At 35.1% G+C, this 25412-nt stretch overlaps 5 protein-coding genes and 1 long non-coding RNA gene across 16 annotated transcripts; 2 read left to right on the forward strand and 4 right to left on the reverse strand.

Moving 5' to 3' along the window:
• Window positions 1–554: 554 nt before the first annotated feature.
• On the reverse strand, window positions 555–2254 carry gng8 (guanine nucleotide binding protein (G protein), gamma 8). Its single transcript, XM_082140381.1, has 3 exons — window positions 2156–2254; window positions 1195–1307; window positions 555–1030 (listed from the first exon to the last, which is right to left on the reverse strand). Exons 2-3 carry the CDS (start codon window positions 1276–1278, stop codon window positions 902–904), a joined length of 213 nt encoding a protein of 70 aa, XP_081996507.1. The 5' UTR covers window positions 1279–1307; window positions 2156–2254; the 3' UTR covers window positions 555–901.
• Window positions 2255–4773: 2519 nt separating this feature from the next.
• LOC309478470 (syncollin-like) lies at window positions 4774–5390 on the reverse strand. The gene has a single exon (XM_082142056.1). It carries the CDS (start codon window positions 5360–5362, stop codon window positions 4967–4969), a length of 396 nt encoding a protein of 131 aa, XP_081998182.1. The 5' UTR covers window positions 5363–5390; the 3' UTR covers window positions 4774–4966.
• A 3575-nt stretch (window positions 5391–8965) lies between these two features.
• Window positions 8966–13421, forward strand: rfc2 (replication factor C (activator 1) 2). Its single transcript, XM_082141086.1, has 11 exons — window positions 8966–9123; window positions 9300–9369; window positions 9469–9510; window positions 9604–9710; window positions 10248–10349; window positions 11258–11358; window positions 11489–11646; window positions 11867–11932; window positions 12056–12136; window positions 12219–12332; window positions 12505–13421. The coding sequence occupies exons 1-11, from the start codon at window positions 9014–9016 to the stop codon at window positions 12613–12615; spliced, it is 1062 nt and encodes a 353-aa protein (XP_081997212.1). The 5' UTR covers window positions 8966–9013; the 3' UTR covers window positions 12616–13421.
• Window positions 12448–16788, reverse strand: LOC309477719 (uncharacterized protein). 11 transcript variants are annotated; one of them, XM_082141093.1, is made up of 13 exons: window positions 16586–16786; window positions 16010–16114; window positions 15852–15894; window positions 15250–15293; window positions 15043–15082; window positions 14711–14739; window positions 14557–14592; window positions 14422–14449; window positions 14235–14279; window positions 13915–13985; window positions 13580–13621; window positions 13428–13489; window positions 12448–12611 (listed from the first exon to the last, which is right to left on the reverse strand). In XM_082141093.1, the coding sequence occupies exons 2-12, from the start codon at window positions 16110–16112 to the stop codon at window positions 13434–13436; spliced, it is 537 nt and encodes a 178-aa protein (XP_081997219.1). In that variant the 5' UTR covers window positions 16113–16114; window positions 16586–16786; the 3' UTR covers window positions 12448–12611; window positions 13428–13433. The 11 variants fall into 11 exon arrangements, with proteins under 11 accessions (XP_081997219.1, XP_081997222.1, XP_081997221.1 ...); XM_082141096.1 differs by having other exon boundaries at window positions 13580–13617; window positions 14557–14595; XM_082141095.1 differs by having other exon boundaries at window positions 13580–13617; window positions 13915–13983; window positions 14230–14279; window positions 14557–14595; window positions 16586–16784.
• A 616-nt stretch (window positions 16789–17404) lies between these two features.
• On the reverse strand, window positions 17405–22947 carry LOC309477735 (thread biopolymer filament subunit alpha). The gene is made up of 10 exons (XM_082141142.1): window positions 22180–22947; window positions 21809–22020; window positions 20943–21003; window positions 20765–20860; window positions 20463–20639; window positions 19344–19469; window positions 19137–19250; window positions 18939–19045; window positions 18585–18862; window positions 17405–17819 (listed from the first exon to the last, which is right to left on the reverse strand). The coding sequence occupies exons 1-10, from the start codon at window positions 22711–22713 to the stop codon at window positions 17800–17802; spliced, it is 1725 nt and encodes a 574-aa protein (XP_081997268.1). The 5' UTR covers window positions 22714–22947; the 3' UTR covers window positions 17405–17799.
• LOC309477752 lies at window positions 22812–25412 on the forward strand. Its single transcript, XR_014198692.1, has 2 exons — window positions 22812–22905; window positions 22938–25412. It is a non-coding gene; the product is annotated as an uncharacterized lncRNA (long non-coding RNA).

Raw genomic sequence — 25412 nt, forward strand, 5'->3', positions numbered from 1 at the left:
CTACCTGAACGCAGGCCTGTGTTGTCACGGCGGGGTGCCAAGTGCTCCTGTGCGGATCTTGTGATGGGAATATCCTAGTTACATGTACCAGTCTGCAAAAAGCGCACCTGCTCACCTGCCTTACGTAATAAAATATGACCACGCCCCTCCTACGCTTGACTGACAGCAACGGGCAACTCTAGTAAAGATGACCCCGCCCATCTGCTCCTGCAGTGCCGACCCAATACTTTTTAATAAGGTGGTGCTTTCAGATTTATTCATTAGGCTACAACTTAATTGTGTTTAATTATTGGCTTTTTAATAGTTTAATAGGCAGTACTTTTTAATTAAGATAATTATAGAATTTGTAAAATACATAAGTCTTAAGGGATAGTTCACACAAAAACAAAAACAAACAAACAAAAAAAACCTAGAAAGAAATCTATTTAGGTATGCAGGTATTGATTATTTTGTCCAGGGAATGTATTGTAAGTTAATGTATAAACCGTTCACGGAAGCTGCCACACAAAGACATTGACAACAAACAAAGCTTAAGCAGAATGAACTTTGCTCTCTCTTCTTTTATTTGCTGTTCTGCGACTAAGCAACCTCACCAAACACTCACAGCAGCTGTTTGGGGGAATGACGTTTGACAGATATTTGAAAACTGTAGCGCCACCATGAGGAAAAAATTATATATCAATGAAGTCTAAATTATAATGTAAACAGTGACCTGGATAAATGAATATTCCAAAACATATAGAATCCTGAAATATCGGAGTTCTTGAAGCCTACGACATATAGGGAGATCGAGAGAGTATTCACACTTTTTAACATTTAAGTGACATTTAGGGAATCAGCGAAAAACATCTTGGGAATATCCTAGAAAATAATACAATAAACCTTGTGGATTAAAATTAAACTACAAAATTTCACAAAAAATCTTTTTCTCTCTGAAGGGGTTTTCTGAGGATGGTAGGGGGGCCACCAGGGGGTCTTCTTTTGCATGGGTCTCACAGTAAGCCATCAGCTCAGCTGCTGCTTTAGATACCTGTGCCAGGAGAGACAAGACAACAAAACACATCCAGGAATAACATCCCATAAATCTGATTTTCTTTACCTCTGAAATAAACGTAAATTATTTTGAATCATTTCTTATTCATTTTAAATAGCTTTTGCAATTAAATCTAACCAAACTCTTTTGGCATGTCTTACCATCATCCTGTCAATGTTAACCTCCAGTTTCAATTGTTCCACTGTTTTCCGTGCATCTGCAATCTTGGCCATGTTATTAGACATTCTGCACTCCTGTAGACACCAAATTAACCCTGCAGGAATATAGCAAAACAAACCCCAGGTGAGTCCAGCTAAATGCATCTGGTGGATAACAGCTTAACTCCAGTTCTACAGATGTCTGATGTTTTAGTTCCCTAAACAGACAGTGCTATTGGCTCCTCTAGGCTATTAAAGACATCTCTGTTGCAGAGTTGCAGTAATTGTTTTGCTGGGTCTCAGCTGGTCGTGTTTTGGATGAGGCTCAGTGGGAGAGAGGAGTGCAGATATCCTCCAGAGAGCACAAATAATCTGCTCACTTATTAATATAGTCACTTGACACGTTCACACTATCATTCTTCTTAATTTACTGTTAGCTTAAAAACCTAAACAATACGTTTCCGTTGTTTTCAGATGTTATTTTGAAGGAACGGTTTATTAGTTTTGCAAAATGTTTAAAAGTATTTTTTTCATAGATTGAACACAATGGAAATCATTGTGATTTGAAGTGCCATCTGAAATGTTCTTCTAGAATGATCATTTTTATCAAGCTTGTATATTTAAGTTCAGTAATTTCACTTAAATTGCAATGAAAATGACCTATTAATTGTCATTTAAGTGAAATTACTGAACTTAAATATACGAGCTTGATAAAAATGATCATTCTATAAGAAAATTTCAGATGGCACTTAAAGGCTTTTGCGTCTGAACTCTTCATCTTACAATGCAATATAAATGTGGTATAACCATTCGTCATATTATATTACAGTTTCAGTGCATACTATTGCTAATACAAATCTTCCTTTTTAAAGATTTCAAGTACTTTGCAGATAATTAAAAGAAATAAATCCACCCTTTTGAAAAAAAATTCACAGCATGCTGCTTATATATTCAAATGGCTTACCACAGTTTATCCAAATTTATCCGTGATGCTGTTCGAAGAAACGTCTTGTTATCGTTGATTGTTTGTTGTACACATTACGACCTGCAGGACTGAATGAAGAGATAGTAAGGAATGGAGGGATGGGAAAGGCTGCCTCCTCTCATAATTAGCTTTTATTCCTCCCCCATATTGGGCTGAAGAGGCAAGTCACAGGCATCATGGGGTGTGACCTTCAGCTGAATATCTCAGTCATGCATAATAGTGTATGAGTGATACCTGCCTGCCAACACAATGAGCTGCACTGAGCTTTTATGTTTTGTGAAAAAGTGCCATTTCAACAGACAGATAAATCATCAATAAATTATTGGTCAGAACAAAATAATTAATGCAAGATGTTTTCAATAAAATATATATATATATATTTTTTTTTTGTACTATAGTACACCGTTAAAATAAATTGTTGTTTCAACTTAAAAAAGTAAGTGTTCTTGCTGATTAAAATGTTAAGTTTTGTCAACTTATATATATCCAATTTGTCACTTAGTACAACTTCACATTTCAAGTTGACAAAACTTAAAATTTTAAGTCAGCACGAACACTTACTTTTTTTAAGTTGAAACAACCTTTTTTTTTTTTTTTCTGGGTATGGGGTACAGTGATGTTTTCCATGCCTCCTATAACAAAAGTTTACAATCTGTGAAGATCAGAGACTATTACAGTTTTTCTTGATTGCTAACACACTATAACTGATTCAGTTGGCCCAATTTCCCAAACCATCCATTCAGTTCTCGAAATAACACATTTCACCTGCATTTCACACAAGTTCCAATTTTCTCAATGTTTTCTCCAAAACTCTACACAAATGTCCTCATTTTGCACAGGTTTAACCCTGTTCTCATTCAGAAAACACAAATACACAGTTACCTCAAGTGTCATGAACTCAAATAGCACACATTTATCCATGTGTAAACATTAATAAACTGATGACACACCACTCAGAATCTCAGGATAATATCATTTGGGCCACAGGAAAATGAATCCTAATGGTTTGAAGACAAAGAGGAAGAGAAGGGGGAAAGGAAAAATAAGGGGACAGGGTCAAAGGACATTTGTTCCTGATAAATACAAAGCTATATATAGTTGACCAAGTTCTTGAGCATGCATGGGAAGTTGGCCTACAGGCTCATCTATAAGGTTTTTACAGTGCACACTTTAGATGGGTGACTTTCACTATTCTATGTAAATACTGTAGCACATGTTGTACATCCTCAAACTCATAATTGTCAATTGATTTGTAGCCATGTACTTCTTACATTTGCTATTTTTGCATAACAGAGAGACAACTGCCTGGAGTAAGGGAAAGTCATGTCACAAGATAAAAAAACGTTATACTATAGTATGGTCACCAATACTGTAATGCAATTTGGTCAAGGATGCTGAATTACTTATTTCTTTATTTTTATTGTACTGACAGTATACTGTATTGTATTGGATACCAAGTTTATATTCAATTCTTTAGTATTTCAACTTTTCTTTTACAGTGCTCTTTATAGAAGTGTCCTGAAAATAAACTTTTCTTAGAGCTTACTGTTGAATTTCACTGTGTCTGCACGTTGTATACTGTAATAAACATAATGATTCCTGATTGCCCAAAAGAGCTTTTTGTAACAGTGTTCTGAACTGATCTCACTAGTGCTCTCTAGGCAGTGGAGTAGTTTTTGTATTTGTTGGATTTTGTGTGTCATCTGAGGCCAAAGTTTGATTCTGTCAAAAGAGAATATGTTTTTGGCTATTGTTTTTATTTTTTTTGAAGCAGAAGTTTGAGGTTTGTACAAGCTGATGTGTAGATTTGAGATTTTATTTTATTTTATTTTATTTTATTTTATTTTATTTTATTTTATTTTATTTTATTTTATTTTATTTTATTTATTTATTTATTTATTTATTTATTTATTTATTTATTTATTTATTTATTTATTTATTTATTTATTTATTTATTTATTTATTTTATTTTATTTTAAATTTTTATATATATATATATATTTTTTTTTGTGTGTGTGAAAATAAATATTGCGCACCAGATAAGGACAGTGACTCCAGCAGAGAAACTGAAGCTGTGGTAAAGTGTTTCAGTTCTCATCATTATTACCTGAGAAAGGATTGGTTGTTGAGCTCACTGCAGGTGGCTCAAAGCTCCTCTCTAGGGCTTTAATGTCAACTGGCTCATTAGCAGCTGTTTTCAGACATGATTTATGGATCTACAAGTATAGTGCAGATGTGAGAAATGTAGTTAAATCCAACATTGAATCGTGGGTGGGGGGTGGGCATTTTCATATACAGTAGGACACAACAACATAGTGTCCTATATGAAAACATGATGTAATCTGACGTGTCTTTCATGAACGACTCAATGGATTATCTTCCCTTTGCATCCTAATGGTTTTGATATTTACATGCTTTTGAAAATGTTCACAAAGCGGATTATTGACGTGAAACCAGTAATAAAGAATAAAATTGAAATTATGCTTCAATTTCACATTTCAAGCACTGATTTTGTTAACTTATTTGACTTACAACTAAAAGGTTAAGTTTCAAAACTTATATAATCATGCACCAATAATCATGCACCAAGTCTTGAATGTTTCTGCATCACGTTCTTGCAGAGATTCCCTGCAGTAACATGGTGTTTAATTCACTTGCAGGCATTGAGCAGATTTACAATGAGCAGAATGTATATTGTGTCTGAAAACAGAGTGTTACAGCTGTTCTTTTGTGTCATTCACATTATATGTTAATGTCTTTTAGGACTCTGTCTTCGGCCTTGCTTCACATCTAACACGTGCAGTAGTATCCAGAGATGGAATCGTTCCAGCTTCCAAACAGGCCTTGCTTCATTTCCTTAAGGTGATAGGCGATTCCAGCAGAAAACTTCTTCTTGTATCCTTGCTTCTTGGTTTTAGACCACACTGTCAGGGAGCAGCCTCGGCTCACCACCAAAGAGGAAACACGGTTGTCCCAAACCCGTGGCATGATGGGGGTGTCTTCATCGGGATAAACATCAAAGAAACTGCCAGCACAGCTGTCATCATAGTAGTAGCTGCTGTCTTCGAACATCTGGGCGCAGAGTTTGCTTCCATAATCATCTTTCAGAGTGGCTGGGTCGGGACATTTTGCATTGAGCCCCACGAAGCACAGAGCAGCCAGGAGAAGAGCGATGAACACCTTCATGTTTTCAGCGTGTTGAGCAAAAAGAGATCTTTTGCCCTGACCTATATACATGGAGCTTCACCATACGAATGACGTGCGTGAGAAACGTCAGGGTTTCCAACAGACTCCGTGAAGGTTGCAGCTGCAGCATTTACACAAAGTTCTTTGCAATTCTGTGAAATGTGACCCTGGACCACAAAACCAGTCACAAGGGGCAATTTTTTGACATTGAGATTTATACATCATATGAAAGCTGAATAAATAACCTTTCCATTGATGTTTGGTTTGTTAGGATAGGACAATATTTGGCCTAAAAATATTGAAATATTTGAAAATCTGGAATCTGAGGGTGCAAAAAAATCGAAACATTGAGAAAATCGCTTTTAAAGTTGTCCATTTATGTTTGCGATGGTGCTGCATTCACAAAAAAAAAAAAAAAAATCTTCATGGAACATGATCTTAACCTAATATTCTAATGATTTTTGGCATAAAAAAAAAAATCGATCATTTTGACCCATACAATGTATCGTTGGCTATTGCCACAAAATATACCCGTGTGACATGTGACTGGTTTTGTGATCCAGGGTCACAAATGTGTTCTTAGAAATGTTTATAGTCCTTTTAGATAATTTTCGTGAACTGATAATGCATGCAATTTTAACAAAAACAAACATCACAGATATTCACAACCAACCAGCCATAGTGTCTTTAAGTCAATAACCGAATCAAAATTTAGAATATAAGTGGGGGAAATGTTCATCTCTTAGAACATTTGGAATTTTCAATAGTTTGTCAAATTTACTGATAAATATTCAACAATAAAAGTTAAGCATTTCATTCATATCAAGATCGTGACATTTGGGTGTGGCTTAACTTTTGCATAAATGATCATTATCTGATCTTGATAATGAGATTACACGAGAACACTATTACATAACTTTGGCTGAAAAGGTGAAAAGGACTGAAAATGGATATTGTTGGTGCTCTAATGTGTTAGCATGATTTTAAAAGATTTAGTTCAAATCTTTGGTCCCAATGCACAGCCCAAATTAAAAGTATTGTGTCAGTTATGGCTCCATTATGTGTCAGTATTATACTCCTGAAGAAAAAAAAGAGAAAAAAAGGACCAAGCCCAAAATGTCTAAACATTAGGCACCCTTTTGATTGTCTTAAGCACAAATTATTGGTCAAGAAATCAGCTAAATTTAAGCAAATGCACTACTTAAGCCATTGCTGTCTCTGAAAAACATCAGAAAAGTAATTGTGCAATTCTTGATCTTTTCCTGAATTGTGATTAAAATGGTTGAGACATGGTTAGATATTTTTGGCTAGGCCCATTTAATTTTTTGCCCAGAAGTGTAGACTAATGTCACATTTAATAGAATCAATAAAAATAAAAACATTTACAAACTATATGTGTCTACATGTGTCCACAGAGATTCTGAAAACTGTTCTCTTTTCTCAATACATATACATGTATTTTATTCTAAATTCTAGTCTCCTGACAAGTGTTTCTTCGTGGTACGCAATGCCACCAATGGAAAACTAATGGAAAACCAATGGAAAACTTTTTCGATCCTTCCATCCAAACCCCTCAAAGCCCAGAGTAGCGAGCAGAAAGCGATGACCACATCATATTGAGTGAACCCTGACACCAAGCTCAAACAAACGAGAGAATGAGAAACCTTTGGTTTACCGACAGATGCTCTGAAGGTTGGGAATTCAGACAGATTTTAGTTAAACGAATCGCTTAACTTTGAGTTTAGCAGTTTGAGACAAGAACAGGCGGTAACACTTTACAATAAGGTTCATTAGTTAACTACATTAGTTAACATTAACTAATAATGAACTACACTTATACAGCACTTGTTCATCTTTGTTAATGTTCATTTCAACATTTACTAATACTTTATTAAAATCTTGTTAACATTAGTTAATGCACTGTGAACTAACATGAACAAACAATGAACAGCTTTATTTTTATTAACTAACATTAACAAAGATGAACAAAAACCGTAATAAACGTATTGCTCATTGTTAGTTCATGTTAGTTAATACATTAACTAATGTTTAATAAAGGAACCTTATTGTAAAGTGTTAGCGAACAGGCTCTAGTCTGAGTTTCAATACACTTTTACTAGTCTGTAATTTGTGTGTGATTGACAACTGACACCTAGCCCACTTTATATCTTGGATGAATGATGCATCCAACAATCTGGGTCAGAAGCAGTCATCAGTCATCAGTTATGTATTTACTTTTCCTCCAATACTTTTTAGGCTTGTTATCTGCTGCTGTTTTAGTGTGCATTCTGTAACATATTGGTGAAGGTACAGAAAATGATTAATTTCTAACTATTGTTAGTGTTCTTGATATTTCTGTAGAAAATGTGCCTTGTGAAAGAGGATGATAAAATATTTTATTGAATAATTCTTATCAGAATTGTACATTTTCTTTTCTGGTTTCATAATGTTATTGTTTTATGGTGAAAATGTATCACCAGCTGTGTCATTTTTGGCATGCAATGGCCTCCACAGATCTGTAGCATTCATTTGTAGGTTACATGCAGACACAGATCTTGTTGCGATCGGTATCTACTTGTTTTTGGGTCGGGCATTGTGTATTATCGTCTTCATATTTTTAGTCTCTTCAGGTGTCATTGTCCCAGATTTGAATGCAAAGAGATAATCTGATCCATTTGTCAGTGTGAGAAACTTTAGGTTGCCAACAGATGCTCTGAAGGTTCAGAGTTTCAACAAACCTTCACAGGTTTTATCCGGCAAGTCAATATTTTATAGTGTTTGGGGTCAGTGTGACTGCATTTAAACTTTCTTTAGTTAAAAAACATGGTCCACCTCATCTCATCATAAGATTTTGTGACTTTTTTAAATTTCTTTTTTACATTATCTATCTACACACACACACACACACACACACACACACACACACACACACACACACACACACACACACACACACACACACACACACACACACACACACACATACACACCACTGTAATTGAGTTTTCACCCTTCACCCCTGTTCATATCTGCTTTTTTATTCTTAAGTTAATTATTTTTATACATTTGGATTATTGGAAAAAATAAATATGTTATTGTAATCAAGTCTTGTCTTTTAGTGGCACTCTATGTGGCATTATTGCAAAAAACAAGACAATACACTTATACACAACACTTCAAAAGACCTCAAACAACAACAACAAAAATTTTAAAAATTGACAAAAATACTGATTTAATGTATTTTATAATGTTTTAATAATATGTTCACTAAGTATACATCACAGAAGCTGTTATACGTAAAATCATAAACAATTAAGTGTGTCTCTTTTGTAATGAGTTCGTTCTGTAACATTTTGGTGTAAAATACTAATATTTATTCATTTTAAATATGAATAAGTGTTCATATTTCATTGTTTTAGCTAATGTGCTTCTTGATTTCACTTATTATCGTAAAAAGGATGTTAAACAATTTTATTTAATTACTTTATCAGATTTTCCATTTTCTTTGCTAGCTTGTTAAGTACCAGGCTATATTTTATAATACTATTAATTTATAAATAAAAAGTCACTGGCTCCCTTTGCCGGAAGTGACGGCATGTCAGAGCTGTTTTGTTCCTGTCGTGGCGGGAATACGCGCTACTGACGGTCAACATGGATGTTGAGATGAAAGAGACAGACAGTGAACAAAGTCAAGTCGACGGACAGCCTAAAAAGGATGAAACTGCACCGAAAACATCATCGACTGCTTATGAACTACCATGGTACTGTTTGTGGCTGTTTGTAAGCGCGCTGTCGTGGCATTTGAATGAATTGCATGTCGCAAAAGATAGCGAGCCTGCAGCATATTTTTTTTTACAACAACTGAACTGAACTTTGTTTGCAGTTTCATGTTCATTGTGATAGGTAATTTGTGATTTAAGTGTGTTATTGATTCCAGGGTTGAAAAATACAGACCCCTGAAGTTGAATGAAATAGTTGGAAATGAGGAAACTGTCAGCAGACTGGAGGTTAGTGCGACGTACTGTAATAATTTGCCTGATGTAAGTTAGTGAATAGACTTCTGGAAATGTTGACATGTTCACTCTTTTGCTCCATTATTGTCGCAGGTGTTTGCAAGAGAAGGAAATGTGCCCAACATCATCATTGCTGTAAGTTAAAATATGTTTTCACATCCAGGTGCCATCTGAATTTACATTTGATATGTCACTATGCATTAAAACAATAACCACTTTTGTATTTAGGGTCCTCCTGGTACTGGAAAAACTACCAGCATTTTGTGTTTGGCTAGAGCTCTTCTTGGCCCGGCCATGAAAGATGCTGTTCTTGAGCTGAATGCCTCAAATGACCGGTAAGAAACACTTAAAGGGATAGTTCACTTTGAAATAAAATTTTGGTATGTTTTAGCTTACCTCAAGGGCATCCAAGATGTAGGTGTCTTTGTCTATCACTTGGACGTGGTTGTGTACAAGAGGTACAAAAAACGATATAAACACTGTTCGTTTTCTCACACAAACCGCTCGTTTCGTGTCTTAGGCCATCAATGTGTACTTACGATGGGGAATTGTTTAATTTGGACTTCTCTGTGCATGCTCTTTGAGATAGTGACCAAAGACCTGCATTATACTGACAGACAAGAACGGTTTGACCTAAAAATATCCAAATGGAAACTACTGCGGAAACAAAGACACCTACATCTTGGATGCCCTTGAGGTAAGCTAAAACATACCAAAATTTAATTTCAAAGTGAACTATCCCTTTAAGGTGAAGGGATTGTAAGTGGAGAGTAATGATTGTTTTCAAACTGCTTTTCTGCAGATATTTTGGGTGATCATATTCTTTTTTTTAACGTGTTTCTTTATATTTGTTTGTATATTACTCATTCCAGTGGTATTGATGTTGTAAGAAACAAGATTAAAATGTTTGCCCAGCAAAAGGTCACTCTCCCTAAAGGTCGCCACAAGGTCATAATCTTGGATGAGGCTGACAGGTAATAGAAGTATTTTTTTATTAAAAATATTAGTGATGCACCAACATGAAAATTCTGTGCCGAAACCAAAAATGATTGATGTACTTGGCTGAAAACTGAAAATTACCTCTCTTTTTTTAAAGTAATTATTTTCTTATTTTAAATTAGTTTTTCTTTGTATAATTATATTAATTTTTTTATTTATTATTTAACTCAGTAATTTGAATGAATCAAAAAAACAAACATACAAGCCAATAAAATACTTTTATTAAAAGTCTTCTGCATTGTTTCTTGTCTGTGGTTCCCACTCCTACTTATTTACTACGGCGGCGCTGGGAATTTGTTTTGCCCAGGAGTAAAACAAAAAGACATGAACTTTCTTTTATTCCATGTGCTCTTAAATTGTTTTACACGTAACATACATGTGCTTGATTTTATGAATCCTGATGTATTTGAGTTTTTTTTCTGTGCGTCTGTGTTGTACTACCTCACAGAAATCGATGATATTATTATTATTTTATTTCACTGGTTTTTTTTATTTGTTTTAAATCAGATTCATAAGATTGTTTTGAGTGTGTTTTATGTTTGACACATTTCAGGGTTTTGTGCTGCAATATCCTGGCCTTTTCAAACTTTAAATAAAACTTAACTAAACTATACATTAAAATATTAATGTGGCAAGAAGGGTCGTGAGAGAACGGGCCTCGTCCTGCTCGCAACAATTAAATAGCAATATATTGACTGAAACCTGAGCGCTAAATACTGAGGGGCGGCATGGCATGTGTTAAAGGACATTTTCGGCCGATGATTTTCAGTGAAAAAAATGTTGGTGCATCATTATTAAAAATTTATATTAGAATTTTTTTTTTTACAATTATTAAATGTATAAAAATGCTTTATGCAAGTATGTTTTTGTATTTCTAAACCAGCATGACAGATGGAGCTCAGCAAGCTCTCAGAAGAACCATGGAGATTTACTCTAAAACCACACGCTTTGCTCTGGCATGTAATGCATCAGATAAGATCATTGGTGAGCGAAGTGCCACAGATATAACATAATGCTGTTTATAATAATTGTCATTTAAACATGTTCCAAAAAGTACATTGGAGCACACACATAATAGAGAGGTTTTTCAGATGATCCTATCATTGTGTTGCAGAGCCCATCCAGTCCCGCTGCGCTGTTCTGCGTTACAGCAAACTCCGAGACGACCAGATCATGATGCGTCTCACGGAGGTGGTAGAGAAGGAGAACTTACATGTCACCAACGACGGCCTTGAGGCCATCATCTTCACCGCTCAAGGGGACATGAGACAGGTCAGGTCTATTATCTTTTTATGTATTTATTAACATACATAACATCAATTATTTGCATTTTAGATTTAACTTTAATAATGATAATAATAATTATTAATAATAAATTAGTATTTTTATATATATATTATATATTACTATTTACCTACCATTTTAATATTTTTTACTGTTATTATGATTATTGTATACACACTTTTTACTTTATTTCTTTTTTTTAATCTAGGCTCTGAATAACTTGCAGTCAACAAATTCTGGATTTGGTTACATCAACAGTGAAAATGTGTTCAAGGTATTTTTGGATAGGTTTTATTTGAGTTTTCTTTCTAATGCATGAAAATCATTTCAGTATAAATTCTAATGCATGGAAATCATTTCAGTATAAAAATGTGTTGAAGTAGTGTTGCTTGTGCAGGTGTGTGACGAGCCACATCCTCTGCTGGTTAAAAGCATGCTAGAACACTGCGTCAATGCCAACATTGATGAAGCCTACAAGGTATCACTAAACATTTGCCCTTGAAAATATTCCGTATCCTTTTTGGGAAGACACTAAACAAAACTAATGCTTCTTTCTACAGGTTATTGAGCAGCTTTGGTCATTAGGATACTCACCGGAGGACATAATCGGAAACATCTTTAGAGTGTGTAAGACCTTTCAGATGGCAGAATATTTGAAGCTGGAATATATTAAGGTATTTATTGCCCTTGTAGAGTCTCCATAAGAAGCTTTAAACTTTACAGAGGCACTCAGTCATTTATTTTCTTATGTTACGCCATGAGTGAAAGTATTAGATAACAGAGATGGTACAGAGATAAAACAATATTTATTTGAATCACACTGCAATCATACATTTGATTCCCCAGGAAATCGGCTACACGCATATGAAAGTGGCAGAAGGGGTGAACTCTCTGTTACAGATGGCTGGTCTGTTGGGTCGACTGTGCAGTAAGACGGCTGCACCTGATGCAAGCTAAAGACAAGACATGTTACCAAATAATCACACTTCTCCTCATTCTTCTTAATCTCCAGAACTTTTATATTTTGAATAAGTATACAAATACGACAAGTTGAAGTAATAAAAATGTAAAAAATCCTTTTGATGCTTGTGAATGATTCAAGGACCTGTTTTTGGTGTCTGAGTACTTAGTGCACAAGATGCAACATAGTAGAACTAATTCCATTTACCTGATAAGAATTTTATAAATTTATATTTATAAATCATGATCGACTTCATTCCAACAAAACATTTCCTTGTTGTAACATATGTTAGAAATAGAACAGCAGAAGAAGTGATAGTTAGAGGTTTCATTTTCAAAATAGCCAATGACAATTTTAGAGCAAGGAGGAAAAAGTATTATCAAGTTGCAGACACCAAATTAGACTTAAGACTTGTTTGTATTTAATGTTCCCCCACTAAAACGTACCTTTCGCCCCCAGTACTTTTTTGTTTTAACTTGTGACAGAAAGGACAGGTTATTCTTCTGACTGATCTGTCACCTTTATGAAGCAGGCTTAAAAAAGCTCTTGATATGCATTAACACATTTAGTTCCTCTGTGGCGTGAAGTATTTAAACGGTCTTGTAATAGTTGTACAGCACTAGTCCATATTTGTTCACTAAAGCAGAATTGAACCATTGTTTATCGATCAGCAGAGCTAAACATTATTTGACATTAAAAGTTTGAACATAGAACACTTTTTCTTATTTCTTTTTTTCCCTTTGCAGTAAATGCACATCAACATAAAAATAAGATCTAATGTGAAAATCAAAATTAAAAAGATTCTCACCTCATTTCATTCCGATACAAATTTTTTTCTTGTTGGTGCGTTCACGTATTCTGATTCCGAATCTGTATAAAAGGGAAAGAACAAAGTGAGTGGTGCCGTCTCATGAATAAATAGAAATATTTGATCAACCAAACCAAAAATGAACATATTACCTTCCTCACTTTCATTTTTAATGTTTTCATAACTACAGCTGTCTGGTGAAACAATGCCAAATACAATAAACAAAGCAAAAAAAAACAAAAAAAACATTACATTTATTTTTAATTGTAATTGTAATGGTAAAGTAATATGTAATGGCACACAAAAAGCTTAGGTAACACGTGTACATTAATATATATACATATACATTGAAAGTCAGGGCAATTACAAAGTACGGTCAAGCTAGCGAATAATAAACAAATAAAATAAACAAATTCTGAAAATAATTATTGTTGAGCCCTGGATGACATTGTGATTTTCAACATTATTATTTGCTGAAAACACCAACCTGAGTCATGTTGCACGTCTTTTGTTGGAAAAACATTCTCGTATCCTCCTGTATGGAACGTGATGCGACCTTTTATTAAAAGAACTGCTTTAAGCATCTTGTCATCCATTTGTGCAGTGTCTCATGCACCTATGATCAATTATTTTCAGTGTGTGACTTGTGGCCTCTTTTGAAATAGACGTTTATTTTTGTCTCATTTATCATCAACTGCTTTTTGACATCACTAGTTCAGAGGTATCCAGTTTAAATGTGTCACTTGACCTAATTTTTCTGAAGAAAGCGAACAGTGCTCAACGGTTATCAGCACACATTTACCTTCATCATCGTCGTCGTCGTTTGCATAAATTGAATTAGGAATTGGGTCCCTATAAAAATAAAAAGGCATGTTAGCATATCAAATATAGACTGTAGTATAATTTTGAGCAAGCTAAGCTTTTGTAAACCAAAGTCTTTGATTAGTATCTGACTTGTTTTCCTCACATAACCATTGTGAAAAACAACACTCACACATATGTTGGTTCCAAGATGCCGTGTTCTATTGCAGAAGCAAAAACACGCATTACTTTAGGCTACATGTTCATATTTAAAAATGCCATTCATTTATAAGTGACGTCTTAAGATCGCATTAACAATAACTCTTACCATCTGTAAAGTTCTGATAACTGCAGTGGATGTCACCTACTGGAAAACAGTTGAAATAACCCAAATGATTACATATCAACAACATATTGAAAGAATTGCTCTAAATTGGTACCATAGAGATGAGTTCAAACAAATTTGAATAGAAAATCCTTACTATTCGCAGGCATGTTCACCATTGATTGCCTGTGAAAATACATTTAGCACATCTGTAACGTTTTCTTCATTTTGATCTTTCTATCATGACTAATCAGAAAAGACAGTTCATTTTGTTAATTTAATCATTAATGCCTCTGATGGCTTTCAGTTATGTACAAGAACATCCCCCTTCCCCATCCAAAATAATATGGTATTTTAGATAAAGAGTAAAGTGAATGTGAATATAACAGTAAATACGTTTTATTTACTGTTATATTCACATCCACTTTACTCTTTATCTAAACGACTCAACAGCAAGTAGTGCATTGGTTATTGTTCAAAAGACCTCACCTTGAGGTTGAAGGCGTCTCTCTTTGGTTTGGTCTAATCACTAAAAAAAATAGACAAGATAGGAATAAAATCTCATTCATGGATAACGAAGAGCGCATTCTGAATTTCAGCTTTCCTGTGACAGAAAATGTGTGAAAAACACTAATGTTCAAGTCCTAAATAAGACGTTTTTCTCTTCAGAATGTGATGAAAGAGGACGTAGTTTACCTGTGTTAAACCGTCTATTGTCATCAAAATTATCGTCTAGATTGCTGAAATCGAAAATTATAAATAGTATTATTATTATTTATTTTATAATAATAGTATCCATTATTTGTAAGCACACATTTGCATATATATATATATATATATGCAAATGTGTATATATATATATATGCATATGTAAAAAAGTGTGGCTGCCTTACATTTTTAAGTACAATCAACTTCTCAAGTCGTTTCAAATCAAATCACTTTAAAAGTATTATTTTAAAAATGAGTTGAATCTTGTATAACTTATATATATATATATATATATATATATGTATATATATATATACATATACACATATATATATATATATGTATGTATATATATATGTGTGTATATATAAGTTATACAAGATTCAACAAATTTTTTAAATAATACTTTTAATGTGATTTGATTTGAAAAGTTGATTGTACTTAAAAAATTAAGGCAGCCACACTTTTTTTTACAGTATATATATATATATATACATAATTGATGTCTATAATTTACATTTTTTTATATATATATGTAGTTGAATTAATATTTAGTGAACATTTATAAATAGATCAAACATTTAACTTACAAAGGATCTTCGTCATACAGGTCATTGTCCTCTTGTTGCATATCTCAAAATAAAAATACAACTTAATCAGACGACAAATTTATGTAAGATAAAGGTAAAGCGGCTGAGAAAAATTATAATGCATTTTCCTAAAGCTGTTACGATGTCAGACCACTTACTAGATTTTTTTCTGCAGCACAGACAGAGAGCATAAACACAACCAAGACAAGCCAAAGAAACGACGCCAAGGACAACTCCTTGCTGGCTTTGGACTTCAATCATGCCTTAAACAACAATAATTTAAAATAATAATAATAATAAAAAAAGATTTTCTTAGAAAATATAATTCTCTTCAATCTAATTGAATTCTTTCAGAGGTTTACAGATGTTCTTCTACATGCATATAGTGAGGAAATGAGAACAAATTGCAGCGTTTTATCTATTCATTACCACAAATACAGCTCTCACCCCTCTGACACAATGGCCCAAATCACGATAAGAGAATTATTAATATGTGAGATGATTGAACTTGATAGTGTTCGATGAAGTAGCCTACCATAAGTTTGTTATCAGCAGCTAACTGAACCACAGGATGATGCAAGTTATGTAACCATCAATAGTTTATTTCTTTAATTTATAACAGGTTATTTAATGTGATGAAGTGGTAAAAGTATCTGATAACTTTCAAAACTAACTTCTTCCCCCCCTCCCCATCCCCCCTGAATTATGTAGAGTATTAGTTGGTGAGCTGTTACCTTTTCTGAGGTACCGATCTCCATTCTGACGAATTTAGCTTGAAGTCAAATGAAGGACTAATGAGAAAGAAGAATGAACCTGAGTGTTTCCTGTTTCAAACTGAATCTAACCACATCCGTGCAAAATCATGCCGGACACCGGTAAAGAGACCACCACATACCCACAGCAACACAAAACACAGTCATACAAAATGTCAAACCTTTGAAATGCAGCCCCTTCATTAGCATTCGGTGAGAAAAAAAACATTAAAAAAAAAAAAACATTCTATTGCAACCAGACAAAGGATCATGTAGAAGTAGGGCATAATGTGATTTAAAAGGTTGAGTTTATAACGAACTCACATTTTTGGAGGGTCTTGAGCTAATATAGGCTTGTAAATGTTTGCAAGACGTAGCTTTTTTAATGCTAGGGCGATGTTTCATTATTTAAGCTTTATGACATTTGAAAAAGCCCGTAGGTGGTGTGTGTGTGGGTCTGTTTTTTCCGCTTTTTAGGCATCTTGTAACATTGCTTTTTTTACTACAACAATGGCTTAAATTTGACAAGAATCTTCATTTCAAGATATTTCTTATGATAAGAGGGTTAAATGATTAACGATATGGTCTAGTTCAGTTCATTAAAAGTCCATGTAAATTGACTTATAAAATCATATTTTTCTAACTAAATATAAAATATATTAGTATAGACATTGTTTTATATGTATATTTATTTTTATACAGATTTTTTAAAAGAATGTGTATGTACATTTTATATATATATATATATATATATTTTTTTTTTTTTTACAGACACTTTATTATTATTAAATGAATCATTATTAGAATTGAGATTTGATTGAAATTATTACATGGAAAGATTACGGACCACTGTGTTTTTTCCTCAGTAATGACCAGGATGGATTGATTTTTTTTTATTATTGTAGCAGGAAGTGATGCATGAAAATAAACAAAATCTTGTCAAAACAATATTGACATTTTGATATGGTGTTTAAATGAATACAGGATTTGGACCCTCGTCAAAAATGACCATACAAAATGAACATACAAAATGAACATACAGTCTTTCATTGTTGTGTTAAATATGTGACGGCGGTCAAAATGTGTGAACTTTTGGGAGGCGTTCTTCATGAAGTGTGATGGTAGGCTTCCTTTCTATACCCATATGTGGAAGCTCAGCATTCTGTTGTGGCTTGATGAGTGGAGGTTTTGAATCTTCAGTAAACAGTGGATGACACTGAGTGAAAACAATGGAAAATGTGACTACAAGCGAACTTGACATTTCACATCAAAGAATTTGCAAACGCAATTTTTTACCATTTGAGTTAAGCTAGTGAGGTCCTAAAGCATGAGACTACAACTAAAAATAGCTTTTCTATTTTAATATGGTGTATAAGTGAATTATAAGCAGAACAATTTAAGTGAAAAGATGAACTTTTACATTATATTGTTCTTAATGTTTACAAACTTTTAGTTTATTTACAGCTTTAAATCACAGATTTTCAATGTGGCCTCAGACCTTTGGAGCGCACTACACATGTTTGTATATAACATATGTGACCCTGGAGCACAAAACCAGTCAAATGGTTACATTTTTTTAATTGAGAAATAAGATTTCCATCGATGTATGGTTTGTTAGGGTAGGACAATATTTGGCCGAGATGCACCTATTTGAAAATCTGGAATCTGAGGGTGCAAAAAAATCGAAACATTGAGAAAATCGCCTTTAATGTTGTCCATTTATGTTCGCGATTGTGCTGTATTCACTCGCAAAAATAAATGTTTTATATCTTTACGGTAGGAAATGTACAAAATATCTTCATGGAACATGATCTTTACTTAATATCCTAATCATTTTTGGCATAAAAGAAAAATCTATAATTTTGACCCATACAATGTATTTTTGGTTATTGCCACAAATATACCCGTGCGACATGTGACTGGTTTTGTGATCCAGGGTCACATATGGTGTACACGTATGAAAGTATTTATGAATACTTACAGGCACTGCTGCTCAGGCTGGAGGACATGTAACTGCTCCCTGCACCGAAGGAACTTCCTGCACCTGCTCCAAAGCCCAGTCCTCCACCGAGTCCCAGTCCTAGACCCCCGAGACCTCCTCCTAGTCCTCCGCCCAGCCCATATCCACCTCCGAGACCCAGACCGGCACCTCCACCCAGGCCTGCACCTCCTGCACCCGCACCCAGACCTAGACCTCCTCCTCCTCCTCCGACCACAGTCTTAGACATGTGCACGGTGACACCACCTCCAGATCTCAACCTGGTCCACGAGACAGATACGATGTGATCGTTGAGTGAACAAAACCTCACATTAATCTCATGTTAAACCTCCTCACCTGTTCTCTTCACTGTCCAGGAGTTTCTTATAAGCTGTGATTTCAACATCCAGGGACATCTTGCTGGCGAGAAGCTCCTGATATTCTTGACCGTAATGTGTAATTTGCTGAAGAAAATGCCCATTTAGATTTAGTAGAGTCTGAGTGACAGCTTTATTTAATTAATAATGGTTATCATTAGGTATTAATTGAGTTTACCTTTCTGAGGTCATCAAGCTGAGATCGGAGAATTAGAACTTGATCCTGGTACGTCTCCGTGTGGGAGTTGGAGTGACACTCTGCCTCCTCCACCTGAGACTCCACCTGTAAGTTCTGTCATTGGAGAGGGCAGCAGTTATTCACAGGAATGCCAAAAAAGGGGCAATCTGACATCTTTTACCCAGTGTTAATCTCCCGAATACGCACCAGAGTTTTGAGCCTGTCGATCTCCCTCTGCACAGAGTCAATCTGTAGTTTGTAAACGCGCAGCTCCTCTTTGGCTGTGGTGAGTGTCTGAGAACTTGGCTGAGAGGATGAAGACATCATGGTGAGCTATATAGACGAACAAACGAAAAGAGGCTGTAAGTGGATCTCAGTCTGGCCCAAAACATGTGGTTATGTCGTTACACCTGCAATACAAGGACTCGCCACTTGGGGGAGGCAGTTTGTTAAAGATGAATCAAGTAAGACTATAAAGTCATGTGAGGATAGGGTGACCACTGAAATTGGGAACTTTTGAAATGACAATACCAAATTAAGAAATATAGGCTAAATATAGGCAACAGAGCAATAACCAGGTGGTCACCCTATGTAAGGATTCATCAGTCTTACATTAGTCATTACCAAAGGTTTGTATAATGTACATTAATACACATTAATGAACATTAATATTAAGCATCAAATTACAATAAGATTCTATATGTTAATAATGCATTAGGTAAATCAAAAATAACTACATTTTGTCAGGATTAATTATCTTTAATATTTACATTCATATTTATACATTTATATTAAATGTACTTAATTAAATTTATTTTAATTGTTAAATATTAATTTATTAGAACCACATTATAAAAGTATATATTATATTATATATTTTTTTAAATATATATTTATAATGTGGTATAATATATAATAAATAGTGTTTAATGTTAACTAATGTTATTGGCCTATACAATCTGGTTATTTAAAGGGATAGTTCACCCAAAAATGACAGTTCTGTCATAATTTACTCACCCTCATGTAGTTCCAAACCTGTATGAATTTCTTTCTTCTGCTGAACACAATAGAACAAATTTTGAAGAATATGGGTAACCAGACAGTTGATGTACCCCACTGACTTTGTAGGGGAACAAACACTATGGAATCAATGGGGTCCATCAACTATTTGGTTACTGACATTCTTCAAAATATCTTCTTCTAGAAGAAAGAAATTCATATAGGTTTGGAACAACATGAGGGTGAGTAAATAATGACAGAACTATGCTTTAATATTTCAAATAGGAGTTAGTATAGCTTGCTTATAACAGAGCAAAGGTTTCATACACTGTCCTGCACTGAGAGGAGGGCGTCCTGCTTGCTGCGTTGAGCCAGGGCTTCATAGTGAGCTTTGACTTCAGTCAGCGCTGAGGTCAGATCCTGGGCCTGGGCTGCGTTATCCACTGAGATAGACACTGCTGACTTCACACCACCAGTCACAATGTTTCTCACCTCTTTCACTTTCTAACACACAGTCAGGCAGACATATACACAAGCCATTGGGGAAATTCATAATTCAGTGTATTTTCACAGTGCTGAAATAAACTGAGGTATATGTTGAAATAAACGGAGGTATCCTGCAGACTCACAGCGTCATACACCTGCTTGGACAGAGCAATGTGATCCTCCAAACCACCGATGATGGTTTGCAACTCAAAGATGGAAAGGTACAGATTATCCACTTCCTGATGGAGGAGAATTTGTGAGACTCGTTCATCTGTTAATCTATGGGAAACAACCTGATGTATGATGACGTATGTTTCGTACCTCTTTCAATGCAGTCCAATCGAGCTCCAGAGATTTAGTTTGAGAGGTTTCCTCATCATACCTGAGTAAAGGAGGAGAGAATGTGCAGGTGCATTAGCAGATGTCCTCTTGACTGGACCTTTCTTACCCAAAAGGCTGTGACAATCACAGGTGGTCAAAGATATACAGACTAATTTTAGAAACTTTAAATGCCTTACTCATTATGGTACAATTACTAGATTAATGTAGTGTATTAAAATCAAACCACAAAGTTTCAATAAGAAGGCAGAACTAAATGAATAGCAGTCAAGCAGAATATAATCAAAAATGTCCACTGAAATGTAATGAAAATTTAAATTGAATGAAAGTGCTTCTAAAATTAGCTTTAATGTTGGGGCAATCAATTATATATTTTTTAACACAGTATTCTGATCAAAAGTTTGGGGTATTTGGGTTTTTTACTGTATTAAAAATACAGTAAAAAAAAAAAAACAAACAGTAATATTATTACAATTTAAAATAACAGTTTTCTATTTTAATACATTTTCAAATGTAATTTATTCCTGTGATGGCAAAGCTGAATTTCAGTGTCATCCTTCAGAAACATGATTTGATGCTCAAGACATATTTCTTAATGTTATCAATGCTAAACATAAAGTTGTGCTGCTTAATATTCTTCTGATAGAGTTTTGTTTGATAGAAAGTTCAAAAGAACATAAAACCTTCTTTACAAGATTATAAATGTCTTTACTGTCACTCTCGATATATTTTTTATGCATTGTTGCTGAATAAAAAATCTGGAAAAAAAATATTACTGACCCCAAACTTTTGAACGATATATTTTTATACATGAATGTGCATTTCTTCTGCTGCAGTGAGAGATTCACCTGACTTGAACATCCTCAATAATGCCTTTATAGTGCTCAATCTCAGCAATGATGGCCTCTTTAGTAACGGTGAGGCTGTCGATCTGAGATTTATAGGTTCCGATGGCAGAGGTCAGAAGGATGGAACTGCTCGCAGGTCCTCCCTGCTCTGGGTTAGTAAACATAGAAATCTTAGCTTTTAGCACTGCGTTGTGCTGCTCCAGAGACCGGGCCTGTGAAACGACAAAGTCATAGTCATTAGAACCTTATCTGTTAAAGCAGTGACGTTGTATTCAATTAATCTTTTCTTTTTACTCATCCTTAATTAATCCAATTTAGCATGATATTTGTAAAAATGCTTGTAAATAAACCCACCTGAAACTTTCACTCACCTTATCAATGAACGATGCAAATTTGTCATTGAGGGCCTGCAGCTCCCCCTTCTCTTTCATGCGTGTGATCTGCACTGTGTCCAACGACGGGAGTGTGGGATCGATGCTGAGCACCGGCCCGGCTCCTGCGTCCACCGCAGTGGTAGAGCTGATGAAGGACGGGTTGAAACCATAGCCTCCGATTTTGAAGACTCTGCCCCCCAGACGGGCTCTCAGAGGAGCCACGCCAGCCCTCATCCCCGCTGCCCTGGCTCCTCCGGCACCCAAGCCGTATCCGCCACCGAGAGCGAGAGCGCCCAGTCCTGCTCCTGCACCAGCTCCAGCCCCAAAACCTACACCCAGACCTCCTCCCAGGCCAAAACCGGCTCCAGCTCCAGCTCCTGCTCCACCCCCCCTCGACAAGCCGAGCGAACGGGACAGAGCCATGCTAACACCTCCACCGCCACTCCTAGCTCCGGAGAACAGACGGTTGCCTCCATAGGTGGCCCCAAATCTGACGGCTCCCCCACTGATACGCAAGCTTGAATCTGTCATATCTGCACTCAGAGCTGGGGTCCAGGTCTTTGCCGAGGTGCTCAGTCAGGATGCCCAGCTCCAACTTTGTGCTTTAAATACCCAGCTCTTTGAAGGGCCGCCCAGAAAGGTTTGCTGTCAGTGAAAGTCACATGTTGGACAGACAGGCAAGCGTCCCCCCTGCAGGCACAGATTTCTCTCCAACATGTTTGAGTAATTTAACGGCTTTGGTATGTGAGACTGAGAGAAACAAAACCCCTGCAACTATGTGCACTTTTAAAGAGAGTCTCATATGATTGACATTTTGAAAGTAAAATTTATATTTGAGTAAGACACTTTTTTTATCGATTTGACTGCACTGACACTTTTGGATGAGAACAAAACTTGAACCGAGTTGAGCTGGATGGTAACACCATTGTCTTCTGTAGAGCTGCTTTATAGCTAATTAGTTTCACTATTGACGAATTTTGCAACATCGACACTGTTATTGAACTGAATCGAATTAACTTTGAACTGCGCTGAATCATGACACTGTTGCCGCCTTATAGCTAAATTGAATTAGTTTCATAATTGATGAACTTTTAAGTTATTGAACTGAACTGAATCAACACTGAACTAACATCAGCTGAATAATGACACTATTGTCGTCTTTAGAGCTGCTTTCCAGCTAAATTTTTATTTGTCTTATATTTGATGAAATTTGCATCATTCATTCTTGCCTTGCGTATAGTCTTTTTAATATTATTGTCAATGTTAAAAACAGTTGTGCAGCTTAATATTTTTGTGGAACCTGTGCTACATTTTTTCAGGATTCTTTGATGAATAGAACATTTGAAAGGACAGCATTTCCTTTGCAACATGTCTTTACTGTCACTTTTGATCAATTTAATGTCCTTGTTTTGTGCACATTCATAGAGAGCATCATTATTGACATTTTAAATTGGTGTAGTCTTACTCATCCGTGCATGGGAGATAAACTGTGAATTTCATGTTACTGAGCTGACAAGTCTGCAAGAGGAGTCTGTCATAAATCAAAATGGCTGTGACAGTGAGAGGCAGGTGAAATATATATATTTTTTTTACCCCAAAGGATAAAATGAAGTTTCTGCAAAGTTGCTGACAGGTATGCAGCGTGCTGTAACAGATTCTAGAGTGTAATGATGGGTCAGCCTATGCTATAACTGTTACTTAAACAGCTGAGCTCTATCTTAGTTACAGAAATCAACTCTTTTTCTTTAAAATAAAGAGTTAACATTAGCAGTCAGCTGATTCCAGGCTTTTAATCTGGCAATTTTATCAAGCCTCTCAAATTAAACTCTTTGTTAATCATTGTTTCACATGATCACCCAGTATTGTAAGACGTATAGATAATGCAATTCTGAGATTACTGATGAAATGTTGGATTAGTTGTACAGATTCATACCTTTATCAGATTCAGAGACGCAGTGTGGTCTCATTTAAAGACAATACACAGGCTAGTAAGAAAAGAACACATTTATGCCTGGAAATGGTCTGCTTTGTCGTGCTTTCCAATAACAAAATGCAAATGATGATCTGCAGTTTGGCATGGATTATGCTGAATCTTTGCCAGAGGAAAAACAAAAGCTTTCATGAGTGTCCATCCACGCATGTGGTCTTCTTAGTGATCACTGCTATACAGATGACTCCAGAAATACAGAATACAGTCTTTATCTTGCACAAACGTTTAAATAATAATAAATGTGGCAAAAAATGCTCAATTTGTCTGCATGATGTGTCTGTAAATAAGCTTTATTTGTACAAGATAATCATCACAACTGTAAGAGTACCTTTAATAACATAAATTAATCAGAAGTATAAATCTGAGAGAAACATCTTAATGATGATCGATTAGATCAATGTGCTTTGATATTGGCATGATGAACACATGCTTCTGCTAAATGCTTGGTTATGGCAAAATCAAGTGCATAGGATAAACAAAGTTGACTGAGTTCCTCTGCAATATTGTTTCATCTTCAGTTACAAATAAATATACAGTCTAATAATAATAGTTACTAACAGCAGAATAGTAAAGTTCATAGTATTACATCATTCCCCTCCTGATTAGACAGGATTAACCCATTTGATTCCAAATTTGGTCACAATTGTAGCCGGTAAGAAAACATTACAAACAATAAAATCCATATTGTATATGTTCTCAGGCAGTTTTTAAAAAAGAGAAAGGTAAAAATGAGCGAATATTACTTAATGCTGTTTCATTAATGTAACAATACCTTGTCATTTACACTTTTATGATGTGATTTAAAAAAGTAAGGCTAATTATTCATCATGGGTTTCCCACCGGGGCACAAATGTAACCATTGAAATCTTGAACAGAGCAATCTAATACATTAATAATAGGTCCTTTAAATACTATAATGTACTGAACTTGGTAGTTATATCTGTATTATGACATGTTTTATGACATTATCCTCAGAGGGGCAAACTGGAATTAAACCAGTGGTCAAGTGACAATTTACACCACCAGCCATGTAACAAATGTTCACATGAAATCAACACATTCTGCTATTTCATTTATAATTAATATATACGTGTAATACTAAACTTTTGTTTTAAACCATTCAAATTCAAAAGTACAAATAACTTAAGGGATTAAATGGATTAAATAAGTATGCCTACAGTAAAATATTCAGCACCTCGGACAGCATCCACAGAGAATCCCACTTCAAGATTGCCTTTAA

Source organism: Leuciscus leuciscus, assembly GCF_965113295.1.
Source record: "Leuciscus leuciscus genome assembly, chromosome: 16".
Taxonomy (NCBI): Eukaryota; Metazoa; Chordata; class Actinopteri; order Cypriniformes; family Leuciscidae; genus Leuciscus; species Leuciscus leuciscus.

What these genes read in the sequence shown, in the direction of transcription:
- LOC309478470 (XM_082142056.1), bottom strand. Translation starts at nt 5,362, where the DNA reads ATGAAGGTGTTCATCGCTCTTCTCCTGGCTGCTCTGTGCTTCGTGGGG.
- gng8 (XM_082140381.1), bottom strand. Translation starts at nt 1,278, where the DNA reads ATGTCTAATAACATGGCCAAGATTGCAGATGCACGGAAAACAGTGGAA. An exon ending in TTAACATTGACAGGATGATG is followed by an intron (nt 1,031 to 1,194) that starts GTAAGACATGCC and finishes CTCCTGGCACAG; the next exon opens with GTATCTAAAGCAGCAGCTGA.
- LOC309477719 (XM_082141088.1), bottom strand. Translation starts at nt 16,112, where the DNA reads ATGATTGAAGTCCAAAGCCAGCAAGGAGTTGTCCTTGGCGTCGTTTCT. An exon ending in CGACGACGACGATGATGAAG is followed by an intron (nt 13,984 to 14,229) that starts GTAAATGTGTGC and finishes TTTTAATAAAAG; the next exon opens with GTCGCATCACGTTCCATACA. An exon ending in AGACGTGCAACATGACTCAG is followed by an intron (nt 13,622 to 13,914) that starts GTTGGTGTTTTC and finishes TTGTTTCACCAG; the next exon opens with ACAGCTGTAGTTATGAAAAC.
- LOC309477735 (XM_082141142.1), bottom strand. Translation starts at nt 22,713, where the DNA reads ATGACAGATTCAAGCTTGCGTATCAGTGGGGGAGCCGTCAGATTTGGG. An exon ending in CTGGACAGTGAAGAGAACAG is followed by an intron (nt 18,863 to 18,938) that starts GTGAGGAGGTTT and finishes CTCGTGGACCAG; the next exon opens with GTTGAGATCTGGAGGTGGTG. An exon ending in CAGCCTGAGCAGCAGTGCCT is followed by an intron (nt 17,820 to 18,584) that starts GTAAGTATTCAT and finishes GTTTTCACTCAG; the next exon opens with TGTCATCCACTGTTTACTGA.
- rfc2 (XM_082141086.1), top strand. Translation starts at nt 9,014, where the DNA reads ATGGATGTTGAGATGAAAGAGACAGACAGTGAACAAAGTCAAGTCGAC. An exon ending in ATCTTGGATGAGGCTGACAG is followed by an intron (nt 10,350 to 11,257) that starts GTAATAGAAGTA and finishes TTTCTAAACCAG; the next exon opens with CATGACAGATGGAGCTCAGC. An exon ending in TGCATCAGATAAGATCATTG is followed by an intron (nt 11,359 to 11,488) that starts GTGAGCGAAGTG and finishes ATTGTGTTGCAG; the next exon opens with AGCCCATCCAGTCCCGCTGC.